Raw genomic sequence first — 12,678 nt, 5'->3', positions numbered from 1 at the left:
AATCACACACATTAATTACATAAACACGGCAGTGCAGTGTGTTAGACAAGTGAGTGAAAGATAATTACACACAATAATTACACAAACATGGCAGTGCAGTGTATTAGACAAGTGAGTGAAAGATAATTACACACAATAATTATACAAACACGGCAGTGCATTTTATTAGGCAAGTGAGTAAAAGATAATTACACACAATAATTACACAAACACGGCAGTGCAGTGTATTAAATAAGTGAGTGAAATATCAGAATACAAATTCAGTTTTGCTTGAACTTTGCACACCATCATGCTCCCAAAGGCCAACTGTTGTTAGCTTTAGTCTGGTGCTCAGGTATACTTCCGGATAGAGCTGCTAAGAATAAAATTAGGTAGTTGTCCACAGACCTGTCTGTAGGTTTCAATGGCATCCTTAACCTCATTCCCACAAAATGTCTGACAAGCCAATTTTCATTTATATGCTAAATAAATGGTTCCCTCTCCTCAGGTGCTGCTCTTCTCACTTTCCAAGCCATTGTCATCACCTCTTCCTCAAGAAGCCCATCTTCATGTCCTCTGACCATGTTAACTTCCAGCCTTCTTTTCCCCTCAAGACTTTGAATGTGCTGTTGGTTCCTAACTCCATGCTCAATTTTCCTGCTACTCCGTGTTGAACTCTCTCCAATTTCTTTTCCATCTCTGCCACAGCATTGAAACAGCTCTAACCAAAGTCACAGATTATGTTTTCCACTAACGTCTTCTTCCTCCAATGCCTCTCCTCACTTCTCCAAATCTGAGCAATTGCCCTCGCTTGGTTCCACTCTTGATAATCTTATCATAGCCATCATTTTCAGCAATGGCTTCTCTTTCTGCCCTTGCACTGTTAGACGCAGAATTTCGCAAGAACCTTTTCTTAGCCTTCCCCTGCTCCTTTGAGACATTATCTATAATCGTGGGATCAGCTTCCACATCTACAATGACGACCAATATTCCCTCTAAGCTACATGGATGCACAACTGCACAACAGTCTTAAAGGGACCACGCAGTGCAACAAACAGGCTGCACGCAGCAAAGGAAATTAGAGGGAATATTGCTGATGACACCCAGTTCTATCTCTCCAGCATCTCTCAAAGCCCCCAGTGTCTCTCTGTTGTCACACTGCTAGTCTGATATGCAGTCTTGGATGAGCTACCTTTTCTCTAAACTGGGAAGACTAAGGCCACCATCTTGGGCTCCAAGTTTAACTCTGAACCCTCACCAACAATTCCTTTTCTCTTGCTCACCACTGTCTCAGGCTGAACCACACAGTTTGCAAACTCGACATCCCAGTTGGCCCTAGCTGAGCTTCCCACCAAACACACTCTCCATCACAAAGTCTGACTACTTCCACCTCCCTAACATACCGTCTTCTACCCCCCGACTACCCTCGGCCTTTGTCACCCCCAGAGCCAACTATTTCAAATCTCTCCTGACCAGCTTTCCGCTTTTCACCCTCCATAAACTTCAGCTCATCCAAATCTCTGCTGTCCACGTTTCTTCCCACATCAACTCCTGCTCACCCTATGACCCCTTGTCTGTCCCTGGGAACTTATCTCTGTAATCTCCATCCCTCCAACCCTTTCCAAATAATCCATGCTTCTGCCCCTGACCTTTTGTGGGCTCTTACTTTCTTTGTCCATCATTGCTGTTGTGCCTCAGATTTTCTAAGCCAGATGCTCTTCCTCTTCCTCACTGTTCTGCCTCCTCTTCTCTCTCTTCCTTTAAAGCCCTCCTTAAAACCCAATTCTTGGACCAAACTTTTGTGCAGCCCTTCTAATATCTCTTCATTCATCCTGGCAACTATTTTGTCTGATTACACCTTCATGAAGCACTTTGGGATGTCTTTGTCTGTTAAAGGAGCTATATATACACACAAGCTGTTGTTGGGTGCAGAAGGGTTATTATCCCCTTCTTGGCAAAGAGACTGACAAAAGTTCACTTTCTGTGCTTTCCCATGAGTTAATTGTTGCACTTTGCCTTCTTCTGCCAGGCCAGAGGACGAGCCAGAGCTGAGAACAGCACTTATTCAGTGGTTGCTGTACAAGGAGGGAGAGAGATATCGCGGGAATTTGCAAACGAATACCGTGAGGACCTTATGAAATGTGCAATAGAGGTTGTGCAAAAAATGCCACAAAATGAATATCTTTTGAAGGTAAGGCACTTGAATAATCTTGCTCAAACTTGGTACTGTTTTGGAACAGCAATATAATGGGGTGAATGCTGCTACAATTTCAGACTCTCGGCAATTTACATAAGCTCCCCTTGCTTCAGGTAATTATACAAAGAGGAGAGACAGACCCTGAGCAGTGAGTGAATGATTTTGCTGTGTTGTCAGGCGGTGGTGGGGGGAGGGGGAGGGAAACTGAAGACGTGGTAAAGAAATTGACATATTGGAGACTTTGAAGACCGGTAAAGAGAAGGAAGGTGAAGTGGTTTTGGAAGCTAATTATTATGACGCAGTGGATTTCCCACTGCTTGTGCGTAGCCTGGGATCTGGAGTGTGATCTATTAGCTATCTGACCTGCATCTATTCCACTCATCCATTACCCCCTACACCTCAACCCCCTCCCACAGCACCTTCCCATGCAACCGCAGAAGGTGCAACACCTGCCCCTTTACTTCCCCTCTCACCATCCAAGGGCCCAAACACTCCTTTCAAGTGAAGCAGCATTTCACTTGCACTTCCCTCAATTCATTGCTCCCAATGCAGATTGGAGAGACCAAACGCAGACTGGGTGACCGCTTTGCAGAACACCTTCGGTCTGTCCGCAAGCATGACCCAGACCTTCCTGTCGCTTGCCATTTCAAGACTCCACCCTGCTCTCATGCCCACATGTCTGATGTCTGTCCTTGGCCTGCTGCATTGTTCCAGTGAAGCTCAACACAAACTGGAGGAATAGCACCTCATTCCCCGACTTTACAGCCTTCCGGACTGAATATTGAGTTCAACAATTTTAGATCATGAACTCTCTCCTCCATCCCCACCCCCTTTCCGATCCCCCCCTTTTTTTCCAATAATTTACATAGATTTTTCTTTTCCCACCTATTTCCATTATTTTTAAATGTATTTCCATCCATTTTTTAATCTCTATCTTTAAGCCCATTTCAATTCCTTCACCTCACCCCACCCACACTAGGACTATCTGTACCTTGCTTGTCCTGCTTTCTACTCTTAATTCGCACATTCCTTAGATAATATCACCACTTTCAACACCTCTTTGTCCTTTTGTCTATGACATCTTTTGGCAATCTCCACCTGGCCCTCTATCCAGCTCTATCTGTTCCACCCCCGCCCCCCCACCTTAAACCAGCTTATATTTCACCTCTTTTCTATTTTTCCTTAGTTCTGTTGAAAAGTCATAGGGACTCGAAATGTTAACTGTGTTCCTCTCTGCAGATGCTGCCAGACCTGCTGAGTTTTTCCAGGTATTTTTGATTTTGTTTTGCATCTATTCCTACTTTGCCTCTCCTGTTGCTACTTTCTAACGCTCACTAACACCATCCTATCCTCCAGGATGTGTTTGGTTGTGCTGGTGCTTGCAAACTTTAGAACAAGAGTTGCGGGGATTGTCTGAGGTCACTGGCAATGTGGGCAGGCTGCCCTTATAAGCCTGTTGTGCTAAATCTGCATCAAACCTTGATTAGGCCACACTTAGAGTACTGTGCGCAGTTCTGTTCGCCATATTATAGAAAGGATATACAGGCACTGGAGAGGGTGTGGAGAAAATTTACAAGGATGATACCAAAAATGTGTGGAAATCCCTGCCAGGTAAGGATTACAGGCTGGGTCTCTTCTTTCTTAAAAAAGGATGCAGAAGAGTGACTAATAGAGATTGTTAAAATTATGAAAAGTTTTGATGGGGTGGATACAGAGAGAATGTTTGCTCTTGTGCGGAAAAGCATAACTAGAGGCCATCGATATAAGATAGCTTGCAAGAAATGCAATAGGGAATTCAGAAGAAACTTATTTACCCAAATAGTGGTGAGAATGAGGAACTTGCCAATGCAGTGAGTTGTCGAGATGAATAGTATAGATGCATTTAAGGGAAATCTAGGCAAGGGTATGAGGGAGAAGGGAATTATGTGGGTACGATGGTAGGTTTAGAGGAGAAAAGATGGGAGAAGCTTGAATGGAGCATAAAGACTGGCATAGACTGATTGGGACGAATGGCTTAAGTCGCAGACAGAACTCATTTGGTCTTTTACCTCCCGAATCATCACGTTTTATATGGAAAGGAGTGTGTCTTTGCTGACCCTTGGAGTGTGTATTCTAATTAACCAATTCAGCAGCAACATTTGTCAGTTTAAAATTAAGAAGGTTATTTATTCTCACACGTTTACCCCGAATTAATGTAACGTCACACATTCAGTTTCAGTGCATGCGTGCAGGTGCACACGCGTGTGCACAAACAGACACACAAAGATTGAATACAGATAAAGGTAGTACATTTTTACAGATTACAGATATTCAGTCTCTGGTTTAACCATTTCTGGTCTCCCACGTGGCAGGCCTGTGGTTTCTTGAATGGATTCAATGACTTAAAGTTGAAGTGAGGGCCTTGTAAACTGAAGGGTTTACAACAGGTTTTGAGGTTTTCTTCTCGTCAAAAATCTAGGAGGTTGGTTATCAGGTGAACTATGAAACTGGAACAGGTTAAGTATTTTGGCTGCTTGATGACTTGTAAGCAGTTTCAGAGTCTGGTTCTCAAACTGACTGATGGCTGATGTTCTGATGGATATGTTGGGTCCTGGGTAATAAGGGTGCAATCCCCGAAACCAGCTTCAATCACTTGACTGCTGGGTTAATACTTCTGAGGCCCACCCATTCTAGTTTGGGTGGGGGAGACCATCCTGATACAATGGGAAGTTGATAGTGGCCACTGAGTTACGATCTTCCCTTTTGTTCAGTATGAAACATAGAGACAGGCAGTCTGGAAACTCCATTGTCTTTAAATGTTAGCCCATCCTTAAACAATGACATGTGTGAATTCCACAGATGGCCATGAGGTACTCTTACCTATGTCCATATTTAATTAGATATTCGCCAGAGACTTGATACTGTTTTAAAATTGGGGTCGCCCTTTTGGGACAGAGGTGAGGAGAAGTTTTTTCTCTCAGAGGGTTGTGCAACTTTGGAACTTTCTGCCTCAGAAGGTAGTGGAGGCGGGGTCATTGAATATTTTTAAGGCAGAGGTAGATAGTTTCTTGTTAGGCAAGGGAATCAAACGTTATCGGGGTTAGATGGGAATGTGGAAATCGAAACAAGAAGATCAGCCATGATCTTGTTGAATGGCTGAGCAGACTCGAGGCGCCAAATGGTCACCTCCTGTTCCTATATCCTATGTTCTCATGATACTGTCTGTAGTCCAAATTTCAAAAGTCACACGATTTGCGGCAGCTATTTTAACAGCTAGTTTGTGTCCAATTTTTAAAAGCGCTGTGCTGTATATCCCATGTAACTCTAGACAAGACAGTGACAGAAAGGGCTTGAACATTTGGTCGGGGGAAGTCAAATTGCTGCCACTTTAACCCAAAGTGATTTCTCTGCTTTAGATTCGAGAGCTGCAAATGGAAGCCATTGTCAGCCGCAGAGTAAAAGAACAGAAGCATAACACTGCAAGGATGGAAAATCTCACACAGGATGTGAGGTTTTGTTGCCGGGACTGTAATGAAGCAGTATGCCATGCCAGTGACATTCGAATCATTGAGGGCATGCATCATGTTAATGTGAACCCAAACTTCCGGTAAGCGTTCAGAAGCGTCTTTCTGCTGCTTACCTTTATATCTTGACATCCTAACCACATTCCGCGTGATGTCACATTGAACGGAAGCTGTGCTGCTGATTTTTGCTTTTGTTTTTTTCTCCCCCCCACTTCCTTTTCCAAGCATTTTCACCGCAGCCCCAAACCCCCAGCTCCCTCTGAAAGACCTGCCTTTTTGTCTGGATACAATGCCAGAATGGCAAACACCCTCCAGTTTAAAAATAGAAAATGCTGGAAATGCTCAGCAGGTCAGGAAGAGAGAAACAGCATTAACCTTTCAGGTCTGTGACCTTTCATCAGAAATGAGAAATGCTCAAAGCGTAATAGGTTTTGAGCAATCAGAAGGCAGGAGAGGGCAGGAAAAAGAGCAAAAAGGAAGGTCCGTAATCAGGTGGAGGGCAGGAGAGATGAAATAGCAAAAGTTTTCATAGTAAAAAACTCCTCAATTAGTCCAGTCTACGTGAAGATTAAAATCACCCATGATTGTTGCAGTAACTTTCTCACAAACCCTCAGAGAACCCCCAACCTGTGACCAAATAGTCGGTTACAGTTTTCTTTTATTATTCATTCATGGGATGTGGGTGTCGCTGGCTAGGCCAGCATCTATTGCCCATCCCTAATTGCCCTTGTTCAGAGGGCAGTTAATAGTCAACCACATTGCTGTGGGTGTGGAGTCACATGTAGGCCAGAGCAGGTAAGGTTAAAGTTAAAGTTAAATGTCTGGTATGCTGACTATTGCCTCCTTTGATTTTGCAGAATTTACTACAACGTATGCGGAAAAATAAATCTTCCAAGAAGATTTGAGGACTGGGAACCAGGCGGGTCAGTGAGCTGTCGGAAATGTGGTCAGGTACGTTAAATCCAGGCAACTCTGCTTAAAGACCAACCAGCCAATGATTGCATGAGAGTAAAAGTGGATAACGGCACGAGCACAGTTAAAATCAGGCTCCATGGATTCGGAAAACGCGAATGATTAGAATTTGAATGATAGAGCGAGAGATGCAACCGACGGGCGGAAACTTGTTCTTTGGTTGATGGCGAGTGTGGGTGGGGGGTGGGCAGGGGTGGGTATGTAGTTGGGCAGGAGGTGGGCATGTAGTTGGGCAGGGGGTGGGTATGTAGTTGGGCGGGGGGTGGGTATGTAGTTGGACGGGGTGGGTGGGCGGGGGTGGGTATGTAGTTGGACGGGGGGGGGTGGGCGGGGTTGGGTATGTAGTTGGGCGGGGGGGTGGGTATGTAGTTGGGCGGGGGGCTGGGTCTGTAGTTGGGCGGGGGGCTGGGTCTGTAGTTGGGCGGGGGGGTGGGTATGTAGTTGGGCGGGGGGGTGGGTATGTAGTTGGGCGGGGGGTGGAGGGGGGGTGGGTATGTAGTTGGGCGGGGGGTGGACGGGGGTGGGTCTGTAGTTGGTCGGGGGGGTGGACGGGGGGGTGGGTCTGTAGTTGGGCGGGGGGTGGGTATGTAGTTGGGCGGGGTGTGGGTAGGGTTGGGTGGGGGTGGGTGGGGGTGGGAGGGGTGTGGGTAGGGTTGGGTGGGGGTGGGCGGGGGGTGGACGGGGTTGGGTGGGGGTGGGCGGGGGGTGGACGGGGTTGGGTGGGGGTGGGCGGGGTGTGGGTAGGGTTGGGTGGGGGTGGGCGGGGTGTGGGTAGGGTTGGGTGGGGGTGGGCGGGGTGTGGGTAGGGTTGGGTGGGGGTGGGCGGGGGGTGGACGGGGTTGGGTGGGGGTGGGCGGGGGGTGGACGGGGTTGGGTGGGGGTGGGCGGGGTGTGGGTAGGGTTGGGTGGGGGTGGGCGGGGTGTGGGTAGGGTTGGGTGGGGGTCGGCGGGGTGTGGGTAGGGTTGGGTGGGGGTGGGCGGGGGGTGGATGGGGTTGGGTGGGGGTGGGCAGGGTGTGGGTAGGGTTGGGTGGGGGTGGGCGGGGTGTGGGTAGGGTTGGGTGGGGGTGGGCGGGGGGTGGATGGGGTTGGGTGGGGGTGGGCGGGGTGTGGGTAGGGTTGGGTGGGGGTGGGCGGGGTGTGGGTAGGGTTGGGTGGGGGTGGGCGGGGTGTGGGTAGGGTTGGGTGGGGGTGGGCGGGGGGTGGACGGGGTTGGGTGGGGGTGGGCGGGGGGTGGACGGGGTTGGGTGGGGGTGGGCGGGGGGTGGATGGGGTTGGGTGAGGGTGGGCGGGGGGTGGACGGGGTTGGGTGGGGGTGGGCGGGGTGTGGGTAGGGTTGGGTGGGGGTGGGCGGGGTGTGGATGGGGTTGGGTGGGGGTGGGCGGGGGGTGGACGGGGTTGGGTGGGGGTGGGCGGGGTGTGGGTAGGGTTGGGTGGGGGTGGGCGGGGTGTGGGTAGGGTTGGGTGGGGGTGGGCGGGGGGGTGGATGGGGTTGGGTGGGGGTGGGTGGGGGTGGGCGGGGTGTGGGTAGGGTTGGGTGGGGGTGGGCGGGGGGGTGGACGGGGTTGGGTGGGGGTGGGCGGGGGGTGGGCGGGGTTGGGTGGGGGTGGGCGGGGGGTGGACGGGGTTGGGTGGGGGTGGGCGGGGGGTGGGTGGGGTTGGGTGGGGGTGGGCGGGGGGTGGACGGGGTTGGGTGGGGGTGGGCGGGGGGGTGGACGGGGTTGGGTGGGGGTGGGCGGGGGGGGTGGACGGGGTTGGGTGGGGGTGGGCGGGGGGTGGGTGGGGTTGGGTGGGGGTGGGCGGGGGGTGGACGGGGTTGGGTGGGGGTGGGCGGGGGGGTGGACGGGGTTGGGTGGGGGTGGGCGGGGGGGTGGACGGGGTTGGGTGGGGGTGGGCGGGGGGGTGGACGGGAAGCCGACTGCTGCCCACAATCAGGCAATCAGGGCCTGACCGCGATTTCACTGGCCAATCAAGGCCCAGCCAGTGTGAAACGCGAGCAGCAGCACGTGGGGGAGGGGGAGGGGGGAGGGGAGGGGGACGGGGAGGTGGGAGTGAGGACGGGGGAGTGAGGACGGGGGGAGGGGCAGGTGGAGGGGGAGGGGAAGGTGGAGGGGGAGGGGGGAGGACGAGTGTGAGCTTCACGCAAGCGCGTGGGTCGAACACTGGAAAACCTCCCTGAGGCAGATGAACGGTGTAAAACCAAAAAAAAACTAAAGATTTTTAAAATATTATAAAACATGTCCCACCATGTGACCCTGTCACATGAGCAGGGACATGTTATAAATTAAATTTAAAAACTTTAATTTTATTTTTATTTCCTGTTCGAAACCTCAACCCCCACCCGTGGATGAGGTTTCCTAAAAAATCCAAAGGCCAATCAGGTGGGACAGGCAACGAGAATCTTTCAATTACCTTTTTAATGGCCTTAACAAGCATTTTAATTGTCGGTGGGTGCGTGGGCTCGCTGACTGAAATATCGCACGAGTGCACAATGGCATCAGGACGCTCGCCCGATGTCATCGTGCATCATTTTGTGATTGGCCGGGTCGGGCGCAGGCCCACCCGACGAGCTAAAAATTCTCCCCCTAATTTTGCGGATACTAAATAGAAACACGATGTATACAAAAAAGCACTGAGAAGCTTGGGGAATAACCTATATAACTATTGGGCAACTTAAATCAACCAAGCCTACCTGGAACCAAATATCAGGCCACCTTTTTTAAAATACATTCATGGGATGCTGGGCTTCGCTGGCTGGGCCAACATTTATTGCCCATCCCTAATTGCCCTTGAGAAGCTGGTGGTGAGCTGCCTTCTTGAGCCGCTGCAGTCCATGTGATGTAGGTACACCCACAGTGCTGTTAGGGAGGGAGTTCCAGGATTTTGACGCAGCGACAGTGAAGGAACGGTGATATGTTTCCAAGTCAGGATGGTGAGTGACTTGGAGGGGAGCTTCCAGGTGATGGCGTTCCCATCTATCTGCTGCCCTTGTCCTTCTAGATGGTAGTGGTCGTGGGTTTGGAAGGCACATTAGTCTGTTTGGCTTAGTACTACACTGGCCGTCAGGGTTTGCCTTAATGACTAAAACGTCTTTGGTTGTTAAGCCCATGTTATGTATCGATGACATGGTTGCCAGTTACAATGTACATCCAGCGATCCTCATGTCATAACATTATCGTTGATTTTCTCAGTTGGGTGTTCTTTAGTTAGGTCCATTGATGTACACAGGGTTTGTTAGCTTATCAGGGGGCCGGCGGGTGGGGGATAATTTTACTGCTGATGACCAATTAAAAGGCTGCCTTTGGGATCACCATTCAATTAAGGATGGCAACCTGCCCCTCCGGGCTGCTGGTCCAATCAGTGCCCAGAAGCTCTTCAGCCATGGCAGCGCCACTGATGGAGGTGCCTCCATATTAAGGACCCCCCCCCCCCCCCCCCCCCCCCGCACCCCCCGAACGGCTGATAAGTGAGTGGTGGATGTGCCGGAGCTAGGCAGGCAGTGTCGTGGGGATCGGAGGGATGAACCCTCCAATGGCGAATGGTGGAGCCACAGGGGCAACAATTGCTGTCAGGGTGGTGGTGGTGGGACCCTCCTTCGGCCTCGAAGCCTCTGGAATGGAAGCCAGGATGCCGTTCAGAGGCTGCCTCAATGCTGCTGGTGGACTAACCATGTGGCAGGGGCTGTTCTGAGACTCGTAAAGTCCTGGTGGCCCTGGTTAAATGGCTATTGACAGGCTGATTAATTGGATTATTTGGCCACCCACCTCCAGTGGGTGGGAAGCTGAGCTGTTACCTTTCCCACTTTTGATAATAATCCCCAGTGACAGGAACATGTCGGGCTCCCCTCCTGACGCCTCCCACCACCAGTTTTCCACCCTTCCCACTTCCCAGCCCAACTCCAAAGCTCTGATAAAGTAGGATGTAAAATCTGTATTTAAAATGTGAGGTAGCTTCTTTCCAAAATCCAATTCAATTCCAAGTTTGCTTCTAGATGGTTGACTTAGAAGGGGTACGTGAATATTTGTTAGGTACACACAACTAACAGTAAGTTAGCATAGGGGAGGCAGTGGCATAGTGGTATTGTTCCTGGACTAGTATTCTGGAGGCCTGGTGTAATGCTTTGGGGATCGGGGTTCCAGTCCTTCCACAGCAGTTGGTGGAATTTGAATTCAATAAAAACCTGGAATTAAAAGTCTAATGATGACCATGAAATGACTGTTTAAAAAAAAACTCATCTGGTTCACTAATGTCCTTTAGGGAAGGAAATCTGCTGCTGTCCTTACCTGGTCTGGCCTACATGTGACTCCAGACCCCACAGTAATGTAACTTTTTTAAAAAAATGCCCTCTGAATGAGGGCAATTAGGGATGGGTAATAAATGCTGGCCTAGCCAGCGATGCCCACATCCCATGAATAAAAAAATCATTTATGGGGGAAAATGGCCTCCAGATGCAGTAACCATTCTATGATCCTAAGATCAGTTATCAAGCTCCCATTGCCAGATACTCACTGACAGTTGCTAGTTATTTGGGTGGATCTGTCACACCTTCATAAAGTCTACTTTGAAATACTGTTCAATTTCCCCTGTACTACACTTCTCCACACAGCCTTGGGGAATGGAGATGATCTACAAGTCTGTGCCCATTCCCAGTTTATGCATCAAGAATTTTGTGGTTGAGCTGCCGAATGAAAGAAGAATCTTCAAGCAATGGAAAAGTGTCCCCTGCCAGATAGAAGAGTTCAACTACATTGAATTTTGTGAAGCCAACCTTCCAGATCTCTTTGCAGATTCCCTGTAAGCTTCAAGCTGGCTTTTGATTGGCTGTACATTTCTCCAAACATTTAATCACAATCAGTGTATAATTAGAATGAATTTGCATCCTCCAGTTTAGGGGGTTTTAGATAACAATATAGGTCCTGAAATCTTTTCTTCCACACACTAGGGCTGGAATTTTCCAGCCCCTCATGCTGGTGGGCGGGGCTGGAAAATTCCGGCCTAGTTAAGGAATGGATTGAGTAGCATTATTTAGAGTTGAGGTGAACTGTTACTTCTAGGTGGGGTTTATAGCAGTGACTGAATTCTTGAAATGAAACCTAAAAATAAAAATGTTTCTCTCTCTTTTTTAAAAGAAATTATTCTCAGGATGAGGGTGTCACTGCTAAGGTCCATCCCTCATTGTCCTGAGGTGTCCAAGTGGTGAGCTGCTGCCTTCAACTGGTAGCTTGGATTTTAAATGAATGGCTTTGTAGGGCCGTTTAGTCGTCCACACTGGCTGTGTTATCGACCAAGTCGTAGAGACATTGTAATTAAATCCTGTGGAATTTAATATATGTTAAATCGTTATGCACTTCATTATCACTGCACTGTCCACGCAACACAGTTATGAGTGAGTACTTAACATTCAACCCATAATAGAATGTCAGTCAGTTTGAGTAATTTTTGCACTTCTTGAATTATTATTATATGGGATTAGATTTCAGGTGGAAACCTTTTTGCTATCTGTACTTGCTACAGTTAATATGTTACACATCATTCCAACTTTGATCTTGCAAACTATTTTGCAAGTGTACTGAAGCTATCTTGTTGTTGCATAAAGTCTACTGATATTAAAGATCTCAATACATCAATGGTTAATGATAAAATCAGCAAATGTCTGCTCTTGTTTGCTAGGAATGTTCAAAGGATGCTGTATCCTTTGATTCGTTCTTCCCATTGTGTTTTAAGGAACCACATTCACATGATTCATGACTCTGACTAGAGAAACCAAATTGGATGAAACATTGAAATCTCACTGGAGTTCCACTTTCAAATTTGGGAGAGATTGTGTAAATTTCTCATAGTTTGGCAGACCCAAAAATCAAACATTGAAGACCCAAGGATGAATTCCTGATACAATTTGTATTGTCACACTAAACGATTTGAATTTCATCGTTGTTGTCATGTCTCGCTACATTATATTAACATATTTTTTAAAAATTGTGTAAACGCTGTTCTTGTCTGCAAAAACTGCTTTTATTTCAATATTTCA

General features: G+C 48.6%; 1 protein-coding gene across 4 annotated transcripts in view; it reads left to right on the top strand.

The window, feature by feature from the left end:
* dhx58 (DEXH (Asp-Glu-X-His) box polypeptide 58) overlaps positions 1-12,292 on the top strand; it is a 52,766-nt gene extending 40,474 nt beyond the window's left edge. For all 4 annotated transcript variants that reach the window (XM_041173358.1, XM_041173361.1, XM_041173359.1 and 1 more), the window contains 4 exons: positions 2,009-2,170; positions 5,572-5,762; positions 6,537-6,630; positions 11,257-12,292. In XM_041173358.1, coding sequence (XP_041029292.1) covers positions 2,009-2,170; positions 5,572-5,762; positions 6,537-6,630; positions 11,257-11,448 — 639 coding nt within the window. In that variant the 3' untranslated portion in view covers positions 11,449-12,292. The remainder of the gene's footprint in view (positions 1-2,008; positions 2,171-5,571; positions 5,763-6,536; positions 6,631-11,256) is intronic.
* Positions 12,293-12,678: the final 386 nt, after the last annotated feature.

The sequence above is a fragment of the Carcharodon carcharias genome, chromosome 23, assembly GCF_017639515.1.
Source record: "Carcharodon carcharias isolate sCarCar2 chromosome 23, sCarCar2.pri, whole genome shotgun sequence".
Taxonomy (NCBI): domain Eukaryota; kingdom Metazoa; phylum Chordata; class Chondrichthyes; order Lamniformes; family Lamnidae; genus Carcharodon; species Carcharodon carcharias.
The sequence above is the reverse complement of the archived record's forward strand: the minus strand, read 5'-3'. Positions and strand labels throughout refer to the sequence as shown.